This window comes from Gadus chalcogrammus, chromosome 1 (genome assembly GCF_026213295.1).
Source record: "Gadus chalcogrammus isolate NIFS_2021 chromosome 1, NIFS_Gcha_1.0, whole genome shotgun sequence".
Lineage (NCBI taxonomy): Eukaryota > Metazoa > Chordata > Actinopteri > Gadiformes > Gadidae > Gadus > Gadus chalcogrammus.
This window is the reverse complement of record NC_079412.1, coordinates 21,314,166-21,339,556: the sequence shown is the minus strand read 5'-3', so window position 1 is coordinate 21,339,556 and position 25,391 is coordinate 21,314,166. Positions and strand designations below refer to the sequence as shown.

General features: G+C 48.7%; 4 protein-coding genes across 5 annotated transcripts in view; 2 read left to right on the top strand and 2 right to left on the bottom strand.

The window, feature by feature from the left end:
* The first annotated feature begins 1,391 nt into the window (after window positions 1-1,391).
* Window positions 1,392-7,130, top strand: nsfl1c (NSFL1 (p97) cofactor (p47)). The gene is made up of 9 exons (XM_056595507.1): window positions 1,392-1,527; window positions 2,231-2,331; window positions 2,696-2,773; window positions 4,432-4,591; window positions 4,791-4,886; window positions 4,984-5,093; window positions 5,737-5,874; window positions 5,984-6,151; window positions 6,628-7,130. Exons 1-9 carry the CDS (start codon window positions 1,426-1,428, stop codon window positions 6,788-6,790), a joined length of 1,116 nt encoding a protein of 371 aa, XP_056451482.1. The 5' UTR covers window positions 1,392-1,425; the 3' UTR covers window positions 6,791-7,130.
* On the bottom strand, window positions 6,951-17,892 carry LOC130386578 (dnaJ homolog subfamily C member 5-like). 2 transcript variants are annotated; one of them, XM_056595589.1, is made up of 6 exons: window positions 17,653-17,856; window positions 11,779-11,942; window positions 10,282-10,495; window positions 9,505-9,676; window positions 8,777-8,860; window positions 6,951-7,653 (listed from the first exon to the last, which is right to left on the bottom strand). In XM_056595589.1, exons 2-6 carry the CDS (start codon window positions 11,883-11,885, stop codon window positions 7,649-7,651), a joined length of 582 nt encoding a protein of 193 aa, XP_056451564.1. In that variant the 5' UTR covers window positions 11,886-11,942; window positions 17,653-17,856; the 3' UTR covers window positions 6,951-7,648. The 2 variants fall into 2 exon arrangements, with proteins under 2 accessions (XP_056451564.1, XP_056451554.1); XM_056595579.1 differs by having other exon boundaries at window positions 7,088-8,860; window positions 17,653-17,892.
* On the top strand, window positions 17,735-24,298 carry LOC130386529 (proteasomal ubiquitin receptor ADRM1-like). The gene is made up of 10 exons (XM_056595493.1): window positions 17,735-18,002; window positions 19,608-19,825; window positions 20,413-20,529; window positions 20,814-21,024; window positions 21,169-21,250; window positions 21,389-21,528; window positions 22,197-22,319; window positions 22,856-23,013; window positions 23,267-23,369; window positions 23,615-24,298. Exons 1-10 carry the CDS (start codon window positions 17,750-17,752, stop codon window positions 23,698-23,700), a joined length of 1,491 nt encoding a protein of 496 aa, XP_056451468.1. The 5' UTR covers window positions 17,735-17,749; the 3' UTR covers window positions 23,701-24,298.
* The window catches only part of LOC130382983 (laminin subunit alpha-5-like), a 51,219-nt gene continuing 49,809 nt past the window's right edge, over window positions 23,982-25,391 (bottom strand). Inside the window, exon 39 of the mRNA XM_056590993.1 lies at window positions 23,982-25,329. Coding sequence (XP_056446968.1) covers window positions 25,181-25,329 — 149 coding nt within the window. The 3' untranslated portion in view covers window positions 23,982-25,180. The remainder of the gene's footprint in view (window positions 25,330-25,391) is intronic.

Sequence of the window (25,391 nt, the reverse complement as noted above, 5' to 3'; positions counted from 1 at the left end):
CGTATCGGTTTACTTTCTGTTCTGCTCATGAAGGCTCAGATGGTGCTCTGTGAAGGGAAGAGAAGCTTTGTTCTCCATCATCCCTAATCCGTGGAGACGAGCCAACGGCAGGACCAGAACTCCAGCATTCTTCCGAGAAACACACCTCCCTGTTGGCTCTGTCGTGGCTGTTAATGGTTTCTCGCGGTCAGAGGTTATGGGTGGCTAGCTGTGGTTGAATGGAAGAATGGTTAAATGGTTGAATGGACTGTAGATGGAACAGGGAAGATGGGCAACCAGTTGACTGGTTAGGCTTTATGTGGGTTGGGATGGGTTTAGATTTGAAGGCTTAGGGTGGATGAGTTAGGGTTGAGGGGTTAGGGGGGTTGGGGTAGTTAAGTTATGGTTTAGGGTTAAATATCTGTGAGTGGGGTTGTGTGATTCTAGTTTCCCTGGGCAACCATCAGATTAATTCCATTGTTATTATGTATTCGATGGGAAACCAAGATGCTGTCAGACGGCATTATTTGCCTGAAGTAGACTGGGACCGGTTTCATGGCATGTCCTATATTAGGACCAACACACACACACACACACACGTCACAAACACGCACACGTCTCTCTCTCTCACACACACACACACACACACACACACACACACACACACACACACACACACACACACACACACACACACACACACACACACACACACACACACACACACACACATCATGCTTTTAAGGCTAATTTACTACAACAGTCTACAAATTAAAAGTGTTTTGAGTTTAGTGTATTAAGTTCAGCAGATGGTGGGAATGACGCATTAAGGGAAATCTTCATATTATGCTCGTCTCCTCTGCTGAAATACAAATTAGAATAACATGATTCAGACATCCGTGATCTAATCACACACTCTGAACGGCTTGGATCTGTTCTTTGTGAATTGAATTCATAACTTGTTTTTTGATTTGTGAGAGGAAAATATCAGCCTTTTTAATCAGCGGTGTTACTTCTTTCAGTTTCAAATTACCGTAACGCTTTGACTGCTACGCCATCTGTCGGCGAAGAGACTCATTGCAATCAATCAAAGTGGACAATAAATGTATAACACTCGAATCAGACTTCAATTTATCAGGGTGAAGATGTTTGTTATTACCAGAATTGGTTAAACGAACTAGCTAAATTATATTGTGGCATTTTTTTCGTTGGTGTTATTTGGTAAGTAGATTGAATACATGTGAAGTGATATTAAACATTAATATAATTGTACTGTTTTTAATAATTATGTTTTATTCAGTCGTTTGTATTTATGCAAGACATTGATGGGTGATGAAACATAATTGATAAAAAAATGTAGTGAAAATGAAGGAAGTGCTAGGAACCCCGTGGTGGTTCATGTTCCCCAGGAGCAGCCGGACCGGTTACACACAGCACAGATCCAAGATGTCGAGCCAGGAGGACTCTGTTAGGGAGTTTATCGACATCACAGATGTGGACGGGGAGAGAGCCCGCTTCTTCCTGGAGTCCGCCGGGTGGGACCTACAGGTGCGTGTTGACTCTCCTCTCCCCTGGTACTGTGTGGAGAAGTTAAATTAAATCAGAGGTTTAAACACCAGTGCGGACGCGGGGGAACCCCATAGCATGTGGCTAACGTTAGCCGGGTCCGCCGGTGATTTGTGCAAGTCACCGTTTAGACAATGGCCTTCTGGAACCGGCCTGGCGATCCGCTGACAGCCCGGTTCACACGAAAGAGCGGTATTAACTAAACCCTGAGACTAGTGGGTTAGTTGATTAAGCCATCCCCTCCAGCGCAGTGCTGCTCTGAAGTGCGTAGAGGCGGCAGTTCGTCGGTCCGCTCGTCTGTCTCTCTGTCCGGATATCATGAGGAGGACTCTTTGTTGACAGCTGGGCTCTGCCTTCATCCTGGTCCACCATCACCAGTCCTTCTCGTTAGTGTCCCGTAGCTGTGCTCCTGTCTCCACCTAAGACCACTTATCATGTACATTTATGTTGTATGATGTACATCACGCGTATGTGACGTACTTTCAAACCCGGGAACTCTCGGCCGGGATCAAACCCCTAACCACCCGCTCTCTTTTCAGCTGGGATCCGACCCCTAACCACCCGTTCTCTCATCAGCTGGGATCAAACCCCTAACCACCCGTTCTCTCATCACCTGGGATCGAACCCTAACCACCTGATTACTCCTCAGCTGGGATCGAACCCTAATGACCTACTCTCTCCTCAGCTGGCCCTGGCGAGTTTCTTCGAGGACGGAGCAGAGGATGACATCGTCACACTTCCTCAGCCGGAGAGCGCCTCCTCCGTGTCCCGCTCGGCAGGTCCCAGGTAACTTGTTCACCATCTCCTCCATTACCACCACCTCCTCCATCACCACCACATCCCCCTCCATCCCCACCACAACCTCCTCCATCACCACCGCACCTCCTCAATCACTAAACACCACGTCCTCCTCCATCTCCCTCACCTCCACCCCTCCTCAAACATCACTAAACACCACCACCACCAACACGCACTTCACTTCCTCCAAGTCAAGAGGTGCGTCTTTTGTTCTCGGTGGTAAGGTGTTTACGTCTGTACATACTGCGTGTAATGCACTGAATTTAATACCGTTGATAGTTGTAGCGACAGGTGTTGCTATGCTATGACAGCTGCCTCTAGAGTCTTGAACTGACCCGTGTGTCGTCTCCAGTGTCCAGCCCAGAGTGACGTCCCTCAGGGACCTGATGAACGAGGCCGACGACGACAGCGACGAAGAGGAGGGAGAGAGGTGAGTTCCTTCATTCTGGTGGTGCTAGCTCAATACAGCTCTTTATGGGAGTCCTTCTGGTGGTGTTAGCTCAGTGTAGCTACATATAGGAGGACTTCTGGTGGTGTTAGCTCGGTGTAGCTACGTATAGGGGTCCTTCTCGGCTAGCTCAGTGTATAGGAGTCCTTCTAGTGGTGCTAGCTCAGAATAGGAGTCCTTCTGGACGGGTTAGCTCAGTGTAGCTACGTATTAGGGATGTGAATAACTCAAATATTTCATGGTCGAATAATCAGTGGGTGGTATGAACGAATAATCGATTATTAGATGTGTGCCGACATTCACAAAGGCAGCCATGGATCATCGGTAAGAAATCACTCAATACCTTCAACGCAAAAAAACAACTACCTTCTAAGTAGTGCCAGTCAAATTGTCTGTTGTGAAAAATGCATTAAACTGTAATCAGAAAACGCGGTGATATGCTATAAACCCTATAGTATCTGTGGTGTAAAGTCTGGGACGAATTTCAAATTATAAATATGAACACTTTATTTTGAAAGTATAGACCGTCGCGAATCCCATTGAAACAAATGGCGCGATGATTCGGTCTTCAAAACGAGGCTGGGACGAATTTCGAATTATAAATATGTACAATGCATAACGTTAGCTCTCTGGCTCATAGCTGAGCGGACTAGAATACCTCCTGTTGCCAAGTCGTAGCTAAGGTCCTATTTACTGGATAGGACGGACCTTGGCAACATTTCCGTTGCATTTCCGTTGCATAACAACAACATTTCCGTTGCATAAGAACCTTACGGGAAGGTAATGATTGTTCCAGGTATTAGACAAACCCTCAGGCGTTACCAGGTAAACAAAGTTATGGCTTGTGAAAAACTTTATATTTGAATGGGAAAAAGTGTTAACGGTCCAAATGTTAGAAATCCAGAAACCCTCTGGAACAAATAATCGAATTTCTGACCCATCCATACTATGTATAGGAGTCATTCTGGTGGTGTTGGCTCAGTGTACCTATGTAATGCAGTCATTCTGGTGGTGTTGGCTCAGTGTAACTAGGTAATGCAGTCATTCTGGTGGTGTTGGCTCAGTGTAGCTAGGTAATGCAGTCATTCTGGTTGTGTTAGCTCAGTGTGGGAGTCATTCTGTGTTGGCTCAGTGTAGCTACGTATAGGAGTCCTTCTGGCGGTGTTAGCTCAGTGTAGCCAGGTATACGAGTCATTCTGTGTTGGCTCAGTGTAGCTACGTATGGGAGAGTCACCGTTTGTCGTTCCTGTGAGAGAGCAGGGCTTTCTGCAGCGTCATGGCATACTGCTAGAACTCGTTCTGGAGCTAACTGGCTTTGTTCCAGTCCCTGGTCACCTCACCCTGGCCCCTTTCATCAGTGTTGTCAGTAAAGATGTAATGATGTCCTTCCTGCCGATGTTAACCTGCCACTCTTGTGTCAAACCTCCCGCTTGTTTTCAACCTGTTAACGTGGACGATGAAGGACTCTTTAAAGAATCCTTGCTACTGTTAGCCGGGTGGTGTATATACCACTGTTCAGCCGGGTGGTGGAGGGTGTGACCTCACCTCTCCTCCGGTGCGTTCCTGGGTGTGACCTCTCGCCTTTCCTGTGGTGGCGGGCTGGGTCTGACCTCTGACCTCTCCCCCCCCCCCCCCCCCAGGTTCTTCGCGGGGGGCTCTGAGCGCAGCGGGCAGCAGATCGTGGGACCGCCCAAGAAGAAGAGCTCCAACGAGGTGGTGGAGGACCTGTTCAAGGGAGCCAAGGAGCACGGGGCGGTGCCCCTGGACCGGGGCGGCCCCGGGGAGTCCAGCAGACCCAAGGTCAGTCAGCGCGCCGCTCTGGCCTTCAGTGCCGACGTCGCTTTGGCTTTAATACGAACAACGGAACAGACCCGCGTTCACAGCAACACAGTGCCAGCGATGCGTTCTTTAGCGGGGCTGCGTGAATGTATAAACGATCCGGCGTCTGTCTCGTGTCGGTGTTTATGAACGACATCGACGGTGCGTTCTGTGTCTCCAGGCGTTTGTGGGCGGCGGCTACAGGTTGGGGGCGGGGCCAGAGGAGGCGTCGGCCTACGTGGCCGGAGAGAGGAGGGCAGCCAACAGCCAGCAGGATGTGAGTCTGCTCGTTGACGGGTCTTGTCTGTAGTCTCGTGTGTGTGTGTGCACATTGACGTGGTTGCTTAGCAACAGTGTTTGGGTGTGTGTGGCAGGTGCACGTTGTGCTGAAGCTGTGGAAGTCGGGCTTCAGCCTGGACGAGGGCGACCTGAGGAACTACAGCGACCCGGGGAACTCCCTGTTCCTGGAGTCCATCCGCAGGGGGTACGTCTCACTAACGGGCCACTTCCTGGGTTCAACCAAAACCTTTTTTTAAACTTATTTACCTATTTTTTATGAAAAATAAAGGTAAAGTCTTATTTGATCATGTGGCAGTAACCAAATGTATTCATGTATAGGTCATGTTAGATTAGTGTATCGTAAAGGTCATGATGGAGTATAGGTCACAGTATACTATATAATCCATAGGTCATGAGTCAGTACTGTATCGGCCATGATGGAGTATTTTTGTAGCATGTATAGGTCATGATGAAGTATACTGTACATAATCCATAGGTCATGTTCAAGTTGAGTGTATAATGTATGTAACGTATACTGTAACACAGTGGTTCTCCACTGTTCTGGGCTTGGGGCCCACAATTTACCATGTTCATTAAGTCGCGACCCACTTTTCTACAATTCAAACCTAGTAAATGTTTTGCTCAGGAAACGGCTTAGTAAACGCACATACACAATGTCATTATTTAAACATAAACAAATTCTTTCATCCCTGCATTCAAAGCACGTTAATCTCCTTAGGCCTACTCTTTCGCACACACTCCCGTGACCCATTCAAAACGGGTCCGTGACCCACATTTGGGGCGAGACCCACCAGTTGAGTAACACTGCTGTAACGTCCACCCGACAGGGAGATCCCTCTGGAGCTGCGTCAGAGGGCCCGGGGGGGGCAGGTGAACCTGGACATGGAGGACCACCGGGACGAGGACTTCGTCAGACCCAAGATCGCCTTCAGGGCCTTCGGAGGGGAGGGGTACAAGCTGGGCAGGTGAGCCGCGCTCTGACTGGACCGGGGGTGATATGGCCGGCCCCTCCTTGTATCTGAGACCTTTAAGACTGTCCATCCCCCTGACCACTATGACCTTTGTCCCCTCTAGCGCCACCCCTGACCTGGTGGTCCCGGCTGCCTCCCAGACGGACCAGGTGGCCAGCGAGGCCCAGGCCAGCGCCTCCGTCAGTCTGGACGCCGCCCAGCCCGTCACCAGCATCCAGATCCGGCTGGCGGACGGAGGACGCCTGGTGCACAAGTTCAACCACACCCACAGGTGAACTGAAGCTACCGCTACCTTCCCCGCTAAAGCCACCGCTACTGCTACCTTCACCGCTGCGCTAGCCGCAGCTATACCTACCATAACTTCATCGCTGCAGCTAAATCTACCGTGTGTCTTCACCCCCGTGCTATCTGCAGCTAAAGCTACCGCTAACTTCACCGCTGCGCTAGCCGCAGCTATACCTACCACTAACTTCATCGCAGCAGCTAAAGCTACCGCTAACTTCAGCGCAGCAGCTAAAGCTACCGCTAACTTCAGCGCAGCAGCTAAATCTAGCTGTGTCTTTACCCCCGCGCTAGCTGCAGCTAAAGCTACAGTTGGGGTCTTCACCATACTGTGTAAACTATGGTTGGACGTCTGATTCCACCCGTTCGTTTCAGCTGAGGTTAGACAGGCATGGCCACCCTCCAAGGTAACAATCCCCACCTTCACTTTGAAGGGAACAATAACAGGAAGTCTCCTCTCCGCAGGGTGTCCGACGTGCGGCAGTTCCTGGTGGCGGCGAGGCCGGCCATGGCGGCCCGCGAGTTCGTCCTGATGACCACGTTCCCCAACAGGGAGCTGACCGACGAGACCCTGACCCTGCAGGACGCCAACCTGCTGAACGCCGTCATCGTCCAGCGGCTACAGTGAGACCCCCCGAACCGGAGACCCCCCCCCCCCCCCCGGAGACCCCTCTGTTAGCCCCCCCCGGTGGAGCTGCCTCCTGGACTTACTGAACGGACTTCTTACCTTTGCAATTCGGTTTCGGATTTCCCCCCCCCCACACACCTTTTCTTTTTCTATAGTGATGCGTTGTGTGATGCTGCCCCTTGTGGCGGGAGGTGGAGGTTGCTTTGTAGCGTTAAGATGGAGCAGGAGCAGAGCCCGTACCAGACGCCATGCATGGCAGAGGGGGCGGGCGGGAGAGGGGATTTGTTCTGATGTAATGATGATTAAAATGCTGTGGAAGTGAGCCAGGCTGTGTTTGTTCTACGCGTGAAGAGAAGCAGTGACCCAACGCGGGCTTGAAGCATCAAAACTTTATTTTACAACATCAGGTCACGACCCGGCCGGCGCCCAGGAAACACACGCACACACCCACACGCTTAGGTCATGCTAGGAACACAGAACACTGATTCATTCACATCTACGGCTCTACACATCTCAGCTAGCGCTTCTCTTAAAAACATTAAAAAAATAAATTAAATAATGCTTCAATATTATCATAGGCTCGCTATTTACCCTACGTTTAATTCTTAAGTTGCTAAAAACATCTTGATTCCAGTTAACGTTGCATTCACTCAGACATGTTGTACGATTGGTCGAAAGCCCAGGGAGGGGGGAGGAAAGGGGACAAGAAAGGTGATTTCATTGGTCGCTGGGCTCATGGAACATGAAGCAACCACCAATGAAACGGGAGCAGGGTGAAGCCGGCAGAACGACAGAGAGCATGCGGTAGCTTCTTAAGATCATGTTGAACGTTCTCCCGCTGGCTCGCAGTTCTTGGCTTCACGCTGAAATTACAAAGTTTCAGAACAGGACGATGTGACGTCCGGGAAGCGCATTTTAGCAAAGGAAAGGTTTTTTCGCTATGGAGTTAACAGCTCTGTCGCCTGGGCAACAGAGCATAACCTTACATGGACATCCTTCAATGACAACATAAATAAAAACAAACACAGATAGCAGGTTAAAAATCTAAGTTTACACCACATGTACATCAGAGCGCCGCCTCACACAAACTAACAAATAATGTATGCATGTACACGCCCCTCAGTGCTAAAGGACCAATGAGCTGGGCACTGGCCTCTGCCAATCAGGAGAGAGGAGGTTTCACCAGGCCTGATCCTGTGTGATTGTCCCAAGAACGCTCATCTCTCTACGGCTCAACGTACTTGTATCTAACGTTGGCTTGCACCAATGCCTGGGGTTTGAGTGTCCAGGGGGCGGGGTCAGGGGTGTTAAAACGAGGCCTGCGGTCATGTGACCGGGCCTGGAAGTGAACGTGTGTTACGATGACTGGTAGTGGTTTGTTCTAGTGTGAGAAGGGGTGTAACGGTTCACTGCTTTACCTTTATATCCGGGCCCTGATGTGGGAGAGTATATTTGGTACTTTACTTATATAATTTGTATGTCTTACCTTTTAAAAAATGTTTGGATGAAAAAGAAAGATATGCCTTAAAAATAGGCCTTTAGAGGGCAGTCGTGTGAACACCCCCGCGCCTTGGCTGGTTTCCTGCCTTTGGTTTAGACTTGTTTTGCGTTGTGTTTGTATGTGGCGTCAAGGGCTCTGAAGGAGGTCTCCCCTAGTGGAGGTGAGGGTTGGGGACCAGCGCTGGCATTTGACCAGTGATCCCACAGTTCCCAGACCGAAATGCCACTGGGATCCAACAGCTGCTCTCTCTCTCTCCCTAGACTTGTGATTCTGTCCCTTTTAGAGTCCCTAGTGATCAGCCATCCCTAGTGTTGGATAATCCTCGCTGATCCTGGCTGTGGATAGGAGGACGGCTACTACAAAGTATCGCTGTTTATGATGATGATGCCGCTGAAGGCTGGCGTGTTCTAAACTGTACGGTTTGTGGACGGGAACTGTTACACCCCTAGTGTGTGATTAAAGTGTGCGTTAGTAAGCGTCAGTACGGTAGCTGTATTTGGGGTCGGAGGTCAGCTGAGTGGTCTCTGTGGCGGAGGACGGCTGCACCAGGATGGGGTCCCCTCCGACATCTGGGGACACGAGGAGAGCAGAGGATTGGGTCAGTCTAACGTAGGGGAGAGGGTAGGTCTAACGTAGAGGGTCGGTCTAACGTAGGGGAGAGGGTCGGTCTGACGTAGGGGAGAGGGTCGGTCTAACGTAGAGGGTCGGTCTAACGTAGGGGAGGGGGTCGGTCTAACGTAGAGGGTCGGTCTAACGTAGGGGAGGGGGTCGGTCTAACGTAGGGGAGGGGGTCAGTCTGACGTAGGGGAGGGGGTCGGTCTAATGTAGAGGGTCGGTCTAACGTAGGGGAAGGGGTCAGTCTGACGTAGGGGAGAGGGTCGGTCTAACGTAGGGGAGAGGGTAAGCGTAACGTAGGGGGGGGGTCAGTCTAACGTAGAGGGTCTGTCTAACGTAGGGGAGGGGGTCAGTCTAACGTAGGGGAGGGGGTCTGTCTAACGTAGGGGAGGGGGTCAGTCTAACGTAGGGGAGAGGGTCGGTCTAACGTAGGGGAGGGGGTCGGTCTAACGTAGGGGAGGGGGTCAGTCTAACGTAGGGGAGAGGGTCGGTCTAACGTTGGGGAGGGGGTCAGTCTAACGTAGGGGAGAGGGTCGGTCTAACGTTGGGGAGGGGGTCAGTCTGACGCTGGGTTGTGTGTTCAGGCCCTGCCTCTCACCTTTCTCCTCGGAGGTCATCTGGGCCTCCAGGTCCTCTGGGGAGACGTAGAACTCTGGCTCCTGGTCCATGGGGGGTCGGGGTTTACACTTCCCACAGCAGCAGTTACAGCAGCAGCACAGACAGCAGCAGAAGTAGCAGCCGGTCGAAATACCGCAGCACACAAACAGCGCCTGCACACACACACACACACACACACAATACACACACATGAGACCCAATGCATACACAACACAAGAGGTACAGCAGAGTAAACTACAGCTAGAGAAACGTCCACTAGGTGGCGCTTTGAGCCAATAGATGGCCGTTCAAATCAAACTCCATACCGAACATACCACATCTGATTAATGACCGGGTCTCGGGCAACCCTGTGCCCTGACGATGCCCCCTGTGGAGAGTACTAGTACTGAACCAGATGTGTATCTGGTTGTGTAGCTGGTTGTGTGTAGATGATCTGTATTTGGTTGTGTTTAGATGATCTGTATCTGGTTGTGTATAGTCCATGTGTATCAGGTTATGTGTATCTAGTTGTGTGTATCTTGTTGTGTATCTGGTTGTGTATATCTGGTTGTGTAGCCGGTTGTGTGTAGATGATCTGTCTCTGGTTGTGTATAGATGATCTGTCTCTGGTTGTGTATAGATGATCCGTATCTGGTTGTGAATGGTTGATGTGTATCAGGTTATGTGTATCTGGGTGTGTGTAACAGGTTGTGTATGAATGTTGTGTAACTGGTCCTGTAGAGACGTTGTGTAGATGACGTGGTGCTCCTCCCCTCACCTTGGCCCACCAGCTGGACAGCACGAAGTAGGTGTTGACGTTCTCCTCCCCGAACTGCTCGGCCACGTAGAGGCCCAGCGAGCCGTACTTGTCGTAGATGTTGCGCTTGGTATTGTCCACCAGAATGGCGTGGGCGCTGTTGATCTCCTTGAACTTATCCGCCGCGTCCGGGTTGTCCGGGTTCTTGTCCGGGTGGAACTTCAACGCCAGCTTCCTGTGTTACACACAGGATACACACCAGGAGCACACTGGGTTACACACCAGGTCACACACCTGGTTACACACCAGGTCACACACCAGGTCACACACCTGGTCACACACCTGGTCACACACCTGATACAAAGCAGGTCATCTTGTTACACACCAGGTCATCGTGTTACACACCAGATACACACCAGGTCATCTTGTTACACACCAGGTCTTCTTGTTACACACCAGGTCATCGTGTTACACACCAGGTTACACACCAGATACACAGCAGGTAACCAGGTTACACACCAGGTCATCGTCTTACACACCAGGTTACACACCAGGTCATCGTGTTACACACCAGATACACACCAGGTCATCGTGTTACACAACAGGTTACACACCAGGTCATCGTGTTGCACAGCAGGTCATCGTGTTACGCAGCAGTTACACAGCAGGTCATTTCGTTACACACCCGGTCATCAGTGAAGTCTACGTCAGGGTGCAGTGAAGTCTACGTCGGCGCTGCGAGCCAACGTTTAGCAGCACTGCGGGACGTGGCTCTAGGCTGCTTTTATAATTGTCCTTAAAGTATTGTGCCAGTGTCCCTTTTCTGAGAGGGAGACCAGAAGCACTGTAGCAGAGCCTTACGGCCAGGACGTTGTGATGGTGAAGCCAGTGTATTCCTAGTGTGTATTGTGGGAGTAAGACCTGTAGCATTTGTTGAAACACTTTGTTTATACAGTTGAGTGTCGGGAGTGTGTGCAGTGATTGTGTGTACAGGGTGAGTCACATTTGTAGCATTTCTTGATGCGTGTGTCTTTGTGTGTGTCCGTCTGTGTGTGTGTTAGGGCTGAACGATTTTAAGAAAAAATTGAAATTGCGATTTTTCTGGTAGAGATTGCGGTTTCGATTTCAACCACGATTTATTTTCTTTAAATCAAGTTTCAGTATAAATTAATATAACCAATGAATTCCATTAAGGTAATGCAATAATGAAAACTGCTGGCAACAGATTTCAAATGCAAGACTATTCAAGTACCTAAGAAACAACAACCAAAAAAGTCAAATAAAAAGGGAGCCCTCTTTCTTAAGTAAACTTGCTTCAATGGCTCATCAGCATCAAAATAATTGCACTTTTGTAAAATATATTAAAAAAAGAATTTAAAAAAAAGAATTTTAATTTTTTTTTTTTTTTTTTTAAACGCAGCTTTGACGATCCCAAAATCGTAATGCTTGAGATCGCGATTTTCGGTCGAAAACGATAGATCGTTCAGCCCTAGTGTGTGTGTCTGTCTTGTGTCCCACCTGTAGCATTTCTTGATGTCCTCCGGCGTGGCGTTCTTGTCCACCCCCAGCACCACGTACAGGGACTCCCCTGACGTGGACAGAGCCCTCTGTCTCTGCTGCTCCATGCTGCTCTCTCTTTATCACTCTGTCCCGATCTCGATCACTCCCTCGCTCGCCCGCGCCTGCCAGAGAGAGAGATACACACATTTAAACCGCGCCGGCCATATCTAGTATAGTCCTTGTGCCAAAGAGCTCTTAGAATTCAGATAGTGGGGAAATAAACAAAAAAACAAACTAACAAAGTGCCGTCTTATGTTGGAGGAATACTGTTTGTAGCTTAGCTACTGAGCCTTGGTTTAGAATATCTTTAGATCTTAACTTGCGTCTCATTTAAACACGGTTGCTGTATTGCTTTTTGATCACACCAATTAAATGTGTTTATTTGTTTCAGTCCCAAATTTGACTCGCGACGCTCATAATGCACGTTCCCTCGGTCAATAAAGCTCTGGAACTGCTCTTGCAATAAATGTAATAAAGAGGGAAAGCCTGTGTGTGTGTGTGTGTGTGTGTGTGTGTGTGTGTGTGTGTGTGTGTGTGTGTGTGTGTGTGTGTGTGTGTGTGTGTGTGTGTGTGTGTGTGTGTGTGTGTGTGTGTGTGTGTGTGTGTGTGTGTGTGTGTGAGCGAGCGAGCAGGAACTAGGAAGCGGTGTGGAGATTAAAGGGCAGATCAGTGGAGGAAGGGAGGGATGAAGGAGAACCTAGGAATTAAAGTGGTCTTAAACCTCACAGCCACACACACAGGAGGGGTGTGCCTGTGTGTGTGCGCAGTGCACACACCTACTTTGTGTGTGCGTGTGTCTGTGTGTGCAATACTCTGAAGCAAATATGACCAATCCCAATCTGATCCAGAGCCCAGTAACAGCTGCTGGACTCCACCATTCTCTCTTCCTTTAGGATCAAAGGGCTGTGACACTGCAGTACAGACGCTATGCTGCCCCTGGAGGCTGGCTTCAGTACTGCAGAGTGAATCATTTACACACAGGGCATTTAGCATTAAGACGGTTTATCCACAGCGACTTACGCCATTTGTCGGAAGAAAGAGAAACAACTATGGCCTGCTATATCTGGCTAACCCAACATGAGCAAGGCTAGACCCACAGGAGAGAGGCTGGCTCACGACTTAAAGCTCCTGGGCTAATCTCAACACCGCCCCCCCGCACAGGTGGGGGAGGAGTCTGAGATAAGCAGCATAAGATATTGTTCATACTCCTAGAGGGGGGTGAATCATATTGTGCGTGTTTGTGTGCATGCATGTGTCTATGTGTGTGTGTGTATGTGTGTGTCTGTGTCACCAGATGGCCACAATGATATGCCTGACCGAACACTGGTTTATGGCTGACCCATATTAACCAATCACAGCAGACTACACACCACTACGATGGGGCTTAGCCCAGTGTTGTCATGACACGTTACGTTAAACAATCAGGGGATGCCTTACTGAAGCTGTGGCCAATCACAGTGCGTGTTGTTCAGAGCAAGGTGCTGTGTGCCTACAGGGGTAGGTAACACCCCAGCAGTGAGTGTGACCATATGCTCACAGACACCGTGCACATGAGTGTGTGCAGTCGTGATAGAATAGGCGTGAATGACATGCTAAGTGAATCTTATCTATTGAGTTTAGATGTGTCGCCTTGGAAACAATGGAACCATTTCTCATCCCTTCATAGATAACAGAGCTCTCATCCCTTCATAGAGAACAGAGCTCTCAACACTTCATAGAGAACAAAGCATTCATCCCTTCATAGAGAACATAGCTCTCATCCCTTCATAGAGAACAGAGCTCTCATCACTTCATAGAGAACAAAGCATTCATCCCTTCATAGAGAACATAGCTCTCATCCCTCAATAAAGATTATTTAGTCGTCTCATTCCCTCTCGAGAATAGTTATTTCAGGCAACAAAGGCTCATTGATCAGGTATACAGGTGGCAGCATAGCCTGGCAATCAATGCCTGGTAATTTGATCTCAACACTGCTATTGTAAACACAGCTGTCACCATATCACTACTGGGGCTGGGCTAGCTATCCCTGATTCCATCTTACAGCTGGGGGCTAGGCTAGCTGCTACAGGAACAACAGCTAAAAGATGTTTGCTACGGCTGATGCTGGGTTTTAGAGGATGATGCAGAGGTAAAATATATATGTACCAATATTGATATATCGCCCGATATCAAAATACTGTATAGATACAGCAGCCGCTTTCAATATATTGTGTCATGCTTTGGGAGCTCCTTGTGATTGGCTGCTCACCCTCCAGCAATGCTTCGGTCCACAGCAAATTCGGCTAAACTTAAACACCATGAGCTAAAGGAACCAATAACCTGTAGGGGGAGGAGCTACTAACCTCCACACAGAACATGATGTAAAACCTGTGCCGTGTTCCAATACCCGTACTTCCATGAGTATACTTAAATGAAGTATACTATCCGTACTATCTACTATGTTAATTTTTCAGATGTGAGTGCTGTTCCAAATCGAGTACTCTGTGGTGCACTAACTTGAAATTACGATCACGACTGCCGCCGTGGCTCCTCCCCCGCAATAAACATCCCGCTTTGAACGGTGAACTCTTTACGCCTAGCAGCTATAAAAAGCTATAAAAACTATAAAACTACAAAATGACTATTAATGCAGGCTATGTGGAAAATGCGGCGACTTTGGCTCAGCCTGGCTCCGCCTCTTCCGCTACGTAGCTAAGATGGCTGCCGTCGAGTACGGAAAGTGTCCTTCGATCCACACTTCACGATTAGCCCGTTTTGAGTACGACATCCGGGTCCTTGAAGTATACTTCTTTTCGCCAGATCTGAATTGGAACGTACTACGTACTTAAAATTTGGCTAGTAAGTACGGACAGTACGGGTATTGGAACACGGTGTTGTGAGTGTTTACTGTTTACGTGGACATGCTCAGTTAAAGCATTAAGAGGCTCAAAGGGTAAAGTGGAGGATTTATAAAGAGGTTATTATTACATTTACAAATCAACACCATCGGCCAACATACGTTCTGATACCGATATAACTGACCGATACATCGGTCCGTCTCTAGTTCTTATTTTTCTGTGGTCTCTCTGTAGATGGACTCCAGTAAGATGTAACCTCCTACCAGATCTATCTCCCTCAGTAGCTGATAGACGCCTGCTAGCGGTAGTGTGGCTGAGATCCTGAAAGATCTGCAGTAGAAGACCTGACAGCTACTGGGGAACTGACGGGCACAAACACTGCTTTACTGCTGTTACATAACAGAAACCACAGGGTTACCACGGAAATCAGTGCTACGACAAGAACGATGAAGAACTGAAGTCAAGTGAGAGAGGGGGTCTGAGCCAGAGGGAAGTGGTGAATTATGAGAAAACATCCTACATTAACCAACATCTTCTCTATAAGACAGATGGGCAGCAGCAGTAGCTGAATAGGAGGACATCAGGCTTGCTATTGTCTAATATAAGAGAGTATTTCTTCATACGCACAGAGTCCAACTTTCCCCACGCATTTCTCACGGGAAGGGAGTGGAGGATGCAAGTCGCGCATTCAGCCGTCTCTCGTATTAGACGAGCCAGCGTGATTGTTTCCCTTTGACCGTGGACAGGTGCTGCGTTTCAGCTGGACCCACTCGGAGTAAGCCTAGTTAAACAGAGCCGGGTGGAGGGCTAGTTCCAGGCGTGGGCAGGCGAGGACCGCAACGATGAAAGACAGATGGAGTCATGCAGTGAAAATAAACAAAAAGGAGAGCGAGGGGAAAAAGAGGAAGAGTGACGAAGGAAGGGACAGAGAGGGGGACAGAGGAGTATGATACGACAGAGATGAAGCTGAGAAAAGAGGACTTAGGAGAATGATAAGACAGAGGGAAAGCTGAGAAAAGGGGAAGTGAGAAAGGATGCGACGGTAGACTTTCAAGTTGCAGTGGTAATTGTTGACAGGTCCTTGTGACTTGAGGTCACATGACTGTCTCACAACCCTGTCAGGTGACATGTGATCACTATAGATCTAAACACACACTGGTCACCATTATAGATCTAGACTCACACTGATCACTACTAGTATAGATCTAAACACACTGTTCACTAGTACAGATCTAAAACACACTTCACTAGTACAGATCTAAAACGCACTGTTCACTAGTACAGATCTAAAACGCACTGTTCACTAGTACAGATCTAAAACACTGTTCACTAGTACAGATCTAAACACACTGATCACTAGTATAGATCTAAACATGATGAACAGTACTATTAGAACTAGTTCAGAATGAAAGCATTATGACTGATCTAATGTACACCTTCTGGTGTTGTCATGTACGTGGTCATCATTCAGGCCGGAATGGGATCCAAATTTACAGCCAATAACTCTCATTTCAATGACCTGAATATAGAGGCCTTCGCTCTTCTATGATCTGACAACAAAGTCCAAATCTGCAGCCTAGAGAGTGAGGATGTACAGAGACACATCCACCAAACGTGACGGTAACCACTGAACACACACACTACTGTATACCAGTGTCCATTCATCACACACACACACACACACACACACACACACACACACACACACACACACACACACACACACACACACACACACACACACACACACACACACACACACACACACACACACACACAAATCCACTTAATCAGCTAATGGGAGTCTAGCTCGTTTTAGCAGTGAACACAAAAGCTACTGATTCTAATTGTGCAGCACAAATCACACCTCAACTCACGCTTCACTGAGCTAAAGGAACGGTGCGTCGTGTACGGCCTGTATATAGAGTAGCTCTACTTGTAACCATAGGTGCACAAGACTTACTGAAGGCCTGTCAGAACACCCCATTAAAGAGATCAATAACCAGATCTGGTTGGGTTACAGACCAGACCAATGTAACCAGTACGTAGCTCAGATTGCTGAAATACAACTGGGGACTGAAAAGTCTTCTGTCCTTGAGAATCTCTCTCTCTCTCTCTCTCTCTCTCTCTTTCTCTCTCCCCATCTGTCTGTCCCTGTAGCACCTGCCTGTAGTTCTGACATAACCTATTAACTCAGCTCTGTGACATTCTGTCTCTCTACATCTCTCTCTGACCGGGCCAAGGTGAGACTTGGTCAGTAAGGTAATTACTCCAGGCCTTAATGATGAGGTAATAGTGGTCCTACCAGCCCCCCAGTGTCTCTACAATTGAACGCCATAAATGAAATGCAGTCATTGATGACATCATTGTGAACAAAGACAAAAAACATCAATTGCTGACACAATGACGTTTTTGTTGGAATTTGCAGTAGGCCGATTACGATTTTTATTTTATTTTATTTGAATTACCCTTCATTTAAAACGTGCACTTGAGTTAAACCATCACTTCTGCGTTGCATTGGCCAGGTCTTACCAATCATTTATAAATACATCAAACACGGGACAGGACGACCGGGGGGCGGAGAAGTTCTCCCGGTGTGTGTTATTCATCATGGATGATGGTGAACCGTTAACTAGAAGAACCGACCAGAGCGTCGTGACTCGAGAGGCGACCCGCACCCACCCCCTACCCCGAAGCGCGTGCACGGGGCTCCAGACAGGGCGCTAAACCCCGGAGGACACCGTTATCCCCGGGCACCAACCCGCCGCGGGTAAAGCAGATAATCTCCCTGCGCAACGCACCACACAAAACACAGCATCCATGTTGGCTGGACACCAGCTAGCCTAGCACACAGCTAGCCCCCCCCCCCCGCTAGCCTCCCCCCCGCTAGCCTCCCCATAATAAAATACGGCTGCTCCGGCTAAAGCCAGCGCTTAGCCCGCTAACTAATCCGCGACACGGTCCGCCTGTCGTTAATAATTCGTGCACCTCTTACCGTTTTCCTTGCGAAATTCGTGCACTGTGTCTTCCTTTAGCGCTACGCTGCGTGTGCTTCGTTCTTCAGACGGTCCTCATCCTGGTTATGTGTCCGTATGTACGCCCTGTATTCCCGGGAGGTGTCGGAGGAGCTACCGCTAACAACTGCTGAGCCGCGGCTGGAGGAGGAACTGTCAATCCGCGCGCTCCCGACGACGGGTCGTGCGCTCGTTCTGACGCCGACGACGAGCACGCGCCCGCGCCCGGTTGCGACGGACTACAAACCGCGAAGAAGAGGAGGAAGAACCGGAAGTCGCGTCCCTGTCTCCGAAGAAAGAAAACTTTTTAACTTCTCGACAGATACTAAAGGTACCGTGCTCACACGTCAGGTAGAGCCCGCTCCGTTCTTATTGAGGGTCGCAAACATAAAGAATGGACCGGTTCACGGGCTGAGCTCGTAGTGGGTTAAACGGTCCTGTTCTGGGTTGATGAGCGAGTCTCGCTAAGTCACGGGCTAAAGTTAGCCTAGCCTGACATGACACAGGCTAGCCCAGAAGCTAACTGCTAGTACCTCTAATAACCGCATTATAACTCCATCAATATGGTCTCCTTTGTACTTCATAAGATCGAAGAGTTATTGTTTATGCAAAGTCTTGCTCTTGATTTACCTAAAATTATTTTGATCAGATATCTACAACTTTAAAATATGGTTTTATTATACTGGTATTTCGCCTCACAACACTAAGGAAATCACAGTGCAACTTTTCCCATTGCATTTACAAAGTAGCCACTGTGTTACTGGGCCAGTACCTTCAGCCGGTTTAGATATATACTAGTGATCAGTGTTTATATCAAATGATCAATGTTCTTTGTGTGTGGATCTGTATCTTATCTTGATGATCGGTGTGTGTCTAGATCTATACAGTCATTAGCATGTTTGGATATATACCAGTGATCAAGTGTTTAGAACTACATCATTGATCAGTATGTTTAGATCTGTGTGACCGGTGTGTTTAGAACTAGCTTTCCACCAGGCTCTGTTTAACTACTAGGCTTACTCTGATTGGGTCCAGCTGAATCGCAGCACCGGTCCAAGGGAAACAGTCACGTGGGCTCTTCTAATACCAGAGACAACGAATGTGCGTGTTGTGAAAGAAATCCTGACTTGCAACATCCAGTCTCTTCCTGTGAGAAATGCATGGGAAAGTGGGACTCTGCATGAAGCAGTACTCTCTTATATTAGACAATAGCAAGCCTAATGTCCTCCTATTCATCTACTCTACAGGACACCCTGTGTCCTGTAGAGAAGACCTCTGACAATGTTGGATGCTTTCCCATAATTCACCACTTCCCTCTGGCTCAGACCCACTCTCTCACTGGACTTCAGTTCTTCAACGTTCTTGTAGTAGCACGGATTTCCGTGGTAACCCTGTGGTTTCTGTTATGTAACAGCAGTAAAGCAGTGTTTGTGCCTGCCAGTTCCCCATTAGCTGTCAGGTCTTCTAGTGCAGATTTTTCGGGATCTCTGCAACACTACCGCTAGCAGGCGTCTCTATCAGCTACTGAGGGAGATAGATCTGGTAGGAGGTTACATCTTACTGGAGTCCATCTACAGAGAGACCACAGAAAAATAAGAACATAATTAGAGCCCGACCGACCCTTTATCGACTGATGTTGGCCTACCACAGATAAATCGGTATCAGGTGGTGGAGGTGGCGATATAAATTCTTTAAAGGTTAGTAGCTCCTCCCCCTAAGGGTAATTGGTTCCTTTTAGCTCATGGTTTTCACGTTTGGCTGATTTTGATCAGTTATATCGGTATCAACGTAGATGTTTGCCGATATGAAATCTTTAGAAAAGGTGTCCATTTGTAAATGTAATAACCTGTCTATCCTGTGCCTATGGGGCAGTCATTAACGGACACCTCCATGTTGAACTAACCAGTGTTTCGTCCTCTTTATCCTCCTCCGCCAGAGCTCAGCATGTCGTCTGGAGCTCTCTTCCCCAGCCTGGTCTCCGGCTCCCGGGGTACCTCCAGCAAGTACCTGGTGGAGTTCCGCGCGGGCAAGATGACCCTGAAGGGGAGCACGGTGACCCCGGACAAGAGGAAGGGCACGGTGTACGTCCAGCAGTCGGACGACTCCCTGATCCACTTCTGCTGGAAGGACCGCACCAGCGGCAACGTGGACGACGTCAGTGGCAGCGCTCTCGGCACTTTGACTTTAGCGCGTGTATGAATGTGTGGGTGAATGTGTATGAATCTGTGTGTGAATTGGTGAATGTGTGGGTGACTTGGTTAAATGTGTATGGATGTGTGTGTGAATGAGGGAATTTGTGTATGGATGTGTGTGTGAATGAGGGAATTTGTGTATGGATGTGTGTGTGAATGGGTGATTGATTGTGTATGAATTGTTGTGTGTATGAATTGTTGTGTGTATGAATGGATGAAAGTGTGTGTGTGAACCGTTCTAAGTCGCTTTGGGTAGAAGCGTCTGCTAAACGCCCCAGTTATAAATTGTAGTAACAATTGTTAATCCTTGATTAGTCAGGTTAACAATACAAACCACATAATGACAACAACAACCTTGTTGGCTTGTTATCTTAGACAACATGAGTCGTCATGTAGCATTAGCTCTGCTTGCTGCTATTTTACTGCTAGCCTTGGCTAGCAGTCCCCCCGGCCAGTGTGGATCTTACAGCGGACTACCGTTGTGTTTCGCTGACTGTAGTCGGGTGTTGTGGTTTACATCCTCTTTCCCCCCCCCCCCCCCCCCTCCAGGACCTGATCATCTTCCCAGAGGACTGTGAGTTCAAGAGGGTGAGCCAGGTGACCACGGGCCGGGTCTACGTGCTCCGCTTCAAGGCGGGCTCCAAGAGGCTGTTCTTCTGGATGCAGGTCAGTGGCGGGGCGGGGTTTGAGGAGGAACTGTTGCTGTGCTCCCATTGTTTTCTATTTAAATGGTGTTATTCAGACAGTTAAACACACTATAGCAGTGCTTACAACGCACACCTGCACTGGTGGGTTGAACTTGCCCTGCCGTGGAAATCGTGTAGTTGGAGAATTTTTACCCTGGCTAGCGTTAGCCCTGGCTAGCGTTAGCCCTAGCTACCGTTAGCTAGAAGCAGCCCAGGCGAGCGTGAATAGTCGTGCAAACCTTTGCTCTGACCTCTGACCTCCAGGAGCCCAAGACGGACAAGGACGAGGAGAACTGCCGCAAGGTCAACGAGTTCCTGAACAACCCCCCCATCGCGGGGGCCCCCGGCAGCGGGGCCAGCGGCAGCCACGAGCTCTCGGCCCTGGGGGGCGAGGGGGGCCTGCAGAGCCTGCTGGGGAACATGAGCCACAACCAGCTGATGCAGCTGATAGGACCCGCAGGGCTCGGGGGCCTGGGTGAGTCTCCATGGTGACCGTGGTGATGGGGGTGGTCTCCTTCCCCCCCCCCCCCCCCCCAGTACTAACAGGGTCCCTCTCCCCAGTGGTCATGGTAACCGTGGTGTTGAGGGGTCTTCACACTAACGCGGTCTCTCTCCCCAGGAGGTCTGGGGGCTCTGGCCGGACCCGGTCTGGCCAGTCTGCTGGGCAGTGGAGGAGCCGCCACCAGTAGCTCCTCATCCAGGTGAACACTCACTCACTCACTCACTCACTCACTCACTCACTCACTCACTCATATATATACATTTACAACATACACCACTACATAGCACACCCACACAACTGCATACCTCCACTATTACAACTATTCTCTCCTCTCCAGTTCCCGTAGCCAATCAGCAGCTGTTACACCGTCGGTGGGCGGGGCATCCAGGCTGAGCACCGCCCAGACCCCCACCACCCCCGTGACCCCCGCTGCCGCTTTAGCCGCCTCCCCCATCGCAGTGGCGCCTTCCACCCCCGGTACGCTAAACAGAGAGGCCTTATCTCAGCCCCCTGCTGGGGCACACTGTGCTAGCAGGCGCTAACCTGTTAGGATGCTAAGCCTTAGCTTAAGTGAGCTACAATTGGGCCGTTTAGCCTCAGCTGGTTCAGAGGCTAGCCGGTTCCAATGCTTACCATGAGGAGCAGGTTGGAAGTTTAGAAAGTTTAGGCTGTGATGATATACAGTAGAAGATTATGATATGGAACTGTAGTATGCTGTGATGCTAAACATGAGCTTTAAGAGGTCATGATGCTAAACATTAGCTTTAAGAGGTTATCATGCTAAACATTAGCTTATAATGCTAAACATTAGCTTTAAGAGGTCATGATGCTAAATATTAGCTTTAAGAGGTCATGATGCTAAACATTAGCCATAAGAGGTTATCATGCTAAACATTAGCTTTAAGAGGTCATGATGCTAAACATTAGCTTTAAGAGGTTATCATGCTAAACATTAGCTTTAAGAGCTCATAATGCTAAACATTAGCTTTAAGAGGTCATGATGCTAAACATTAGCTTTAAGAGGTCATGATGCTAAACGTTAGCTTTAAGAGCTCATCATGCTAAACGTTAGCTTCAAGAGATTATGAGGCTAAACGTTAGCTTCAAGAGATTATGATGCTAATGCTAGCATGTGGGTCCCCCAGCGGCGGCCCCCGCCCCCGCCACCCCGGCCTCGGTGGGCAGCCCCAGCCAGCCCATCCAGCTCAGCGACCTGCAGAGCATCCTGGCCACCATGAACGCCGCTACCATAGCAACGCCCTCTGCAGGTACGACGGATGTTCTTCATGGAATGTTTGAAGTACGCGCGTGGCGAAAAACATCGTCACGGCGATACGAAATCGATACACTGGTGCCAAATAACGATATAGATTTTAATTTTTTAAAGAATTTTGTTTTAAATGTATGCTTTATTCATTAGAGTTAGACAGGAAATATCGCCCAAACATCGATGTTATCATTAATAAAACAAGGCACTCAACAGAAGTTATCTAACCAAAGACGAGTAACTGAAAAACTTAGTTTGGGCCCCGAATGAAGACTGAACTCCAGCAGTCACTTTGTGTTCATCTTTAGATCTATATCGTGAAGTATCGTTCTAGGATTGGCTAACAATATATTGATTATTGCAGAATCTTTGTATTGCCATATTATTGGTATCATGCATCGTATGGTGAGGTACCCTGTGATTTCCCCCCCCCCCCCCCCCCTATTATGAAGTGTGTTTCTATAACTGAATGTAGGACATGTTTTTTTTTTTATTGCTAAATGGTTTTATTGTGTGTGTGTGTTTGTGTGTGTGTAGTGGACCTGGCCAGTGTGTGCACCCCGGAGATGATGGCGCCCATCCTGGCCAACGCAGAGGTCCGCGCTAGACTCCTCCCCTTCCTGCCCAGCGGCGAGAGTCTGCCCCAGACCGCCGAGGAGATCCAGAACACCCTCACCTCCCCCCAGTTCCAACAGGTACCACCCGCCCCACCCAGTGGACCGGCCCGCACCCCACCCCCATTTAAAATGTTTTGACTGTATGCGAGGTCAGTTATGGCCCCCATTTCACTCCTGGGGTGGGCGCGTCTGTTCAGCCCTGTGAGACTGCACTTGTGATTAAGGGCGATACAAATCAAGTTGGATTGAATTGAAACGCGCGTACTGATCGGGTCAGCCCTCAACCGGGGCCATACGGTGGTGAGCTAACCTTCGTCGTGGTCTTCCTCAGGCGATGAGCATGTTCAGCAGTGCTCTGGCGTCCGGCCAGCTGGGCCCGCTCATGAACCAGTTCGGTCTGCCCGCCGACGCCGTGGAAGCAGCCAACAAAGGAGGTGGGCACTCACTGACTCACTCAGTCACCCAGTTACCCACAGTCAGTCAGTCTCACTTACTCTCTCAGTCACACTCGCTCAGTCACACTCAGTCAGTCAGTCACTCTCACCCACACTGTGAATACCCCACACTCAGTCACTTACACTCAGTCAGTCATACTAAGCCATTCACACTCAGTCAGTCCCACTGCCCAGCTCCAGCTAACCCCCTGTCTCCTCACCCCTGACCCCCTGCTGTGCTCCAGACGTGGAGGCCTTCGCCAAGGCCATGGAGAGCAGCAAGACGGGCGGGAAGAAGAAGGACGACGAGGAGGACATGAGTCTGGACTAGGACTCCTCCTCCTCCTCCTCCCCCCCCAACCCGACACCAACCACATTCTGGAACAGCAGCAGCATTTGGAGCCTCTGCTAGCGTCTCCGCGGCAACATTCCCGTCAGGGTGTGAGAGATCCGGGTTACCTAGCAACCAGAGAAAGACCTCCTAGTGTTCCGGAATGCGGACCTGGTCCGGGGGTTAGTTAGTCTCTCCGTGTCGCCGGGCGGTGGTTAGTTTGGAACACGTTTCTGCCTTTTCTGTGTGATTTTCATCAAAATAAAACTCTTTCAAACAATCTGAGTGTGTTGTGCAACGTAAGAAGGAAGGAGCATGTGATTTGGTATGAATGTTTTATTATTGGATACGTGTATGTGAGGGGAATACATTTCATATTTAACCTGGCAATGATGGACTTGGAGGAGATTACGGTTCAAATCATAAAATCAAATACAAAACACGTTCAGGTCTTCTCGTAAGTTTGATAATCGTTTTAAATGGACACATTTTGGAAATTATTTAGGGATTCAAACAATTGTATTCAAAGTAGAATCATTAATGTTACAATATGCTGTGAAATTCCTCCGCCATCGTTCAACATTGTAGTTCATATTTAAACAGGGTGATGGATATATATATATATATATAGATCTCGATAACTCAATATGTGCGCTAAGAATTTCCAGTTTAAAAACAAACTGTCGATTAATTTGAGAAACATTTTTCTGAGGAATGAGGTGAATATTTTAAGACTTCCATGAATGACAAACAAGGTAGAAATTGTGTGGTCAAAGTTCAACGTGACAGTTTGTTTTCATAACCTGAATAATCAGCTGTTCTTCACCAATTACCAGGAGGCTAGCTTAGCTAACTTATAGCTCTCCCTGAAGGAAATGTTGCCTCATCAAGCTACTGTTTCAGAGGTAATCTGCATTCTCTTCATTATCTCTTGCATGAACTCGAGATAAAACATTTGGACAATTAGCACCAATACAGTTGAATGAATTTTGCATGTTGTACTGTGATTGACCTGTAGGCGCCAAAGTAACAAGTGGTCAACTGCGCAGTTTCAGCACCAGTGTTAGAGTTTCTACATAACCTCTCCATACCTCTGACTCTAACGGTGGTTTCTCATAGGTCCCTGTAGCTAAGATCACACAACACAGGAATATTGAAATAAAGACACACAATCGAGTAAAAAATATAACTTTTTTTTCCGCAAAGTAAAAAATAAATATTTCTGTTTTTAAATTAGCTACAGTAACATATGAGGCCGTCATCGGGGAATGTGAGGACAGGAGAGGTGTGAGTGTTCAGGTCGGAGGTCTTATACAGGTAGAACCTTTGCACCAGGTGTGTTTCTCCATTCATGTATTTATGTTTGTATTTATTCATTTTTAAGGTGGAGTGCTTGTTTACTTTACCAATTGGGTGTGCATGAGAGTGTATGTGAGATTATTTGTGACAATGAGCGTGCGCGTGTGTGTGTGTGTGTTCCCTAATCGTGGGGGCACCCCTGGGTGCCCACGGCTCCGTGCAGGGCCAGAGGCTTGTTCAGGGGGACCGCCCGCTGGTTGAGGCTGGCTTTGCGGACGCAGCCGTGGAAGGAGGGCAGGCCAGCGGGTAGGCCTGGCACCACAGCACCATCTGGTGGACACACACCGCAACAACATGTTACGGACAATACAATCGGGAGATGCACTTATTAA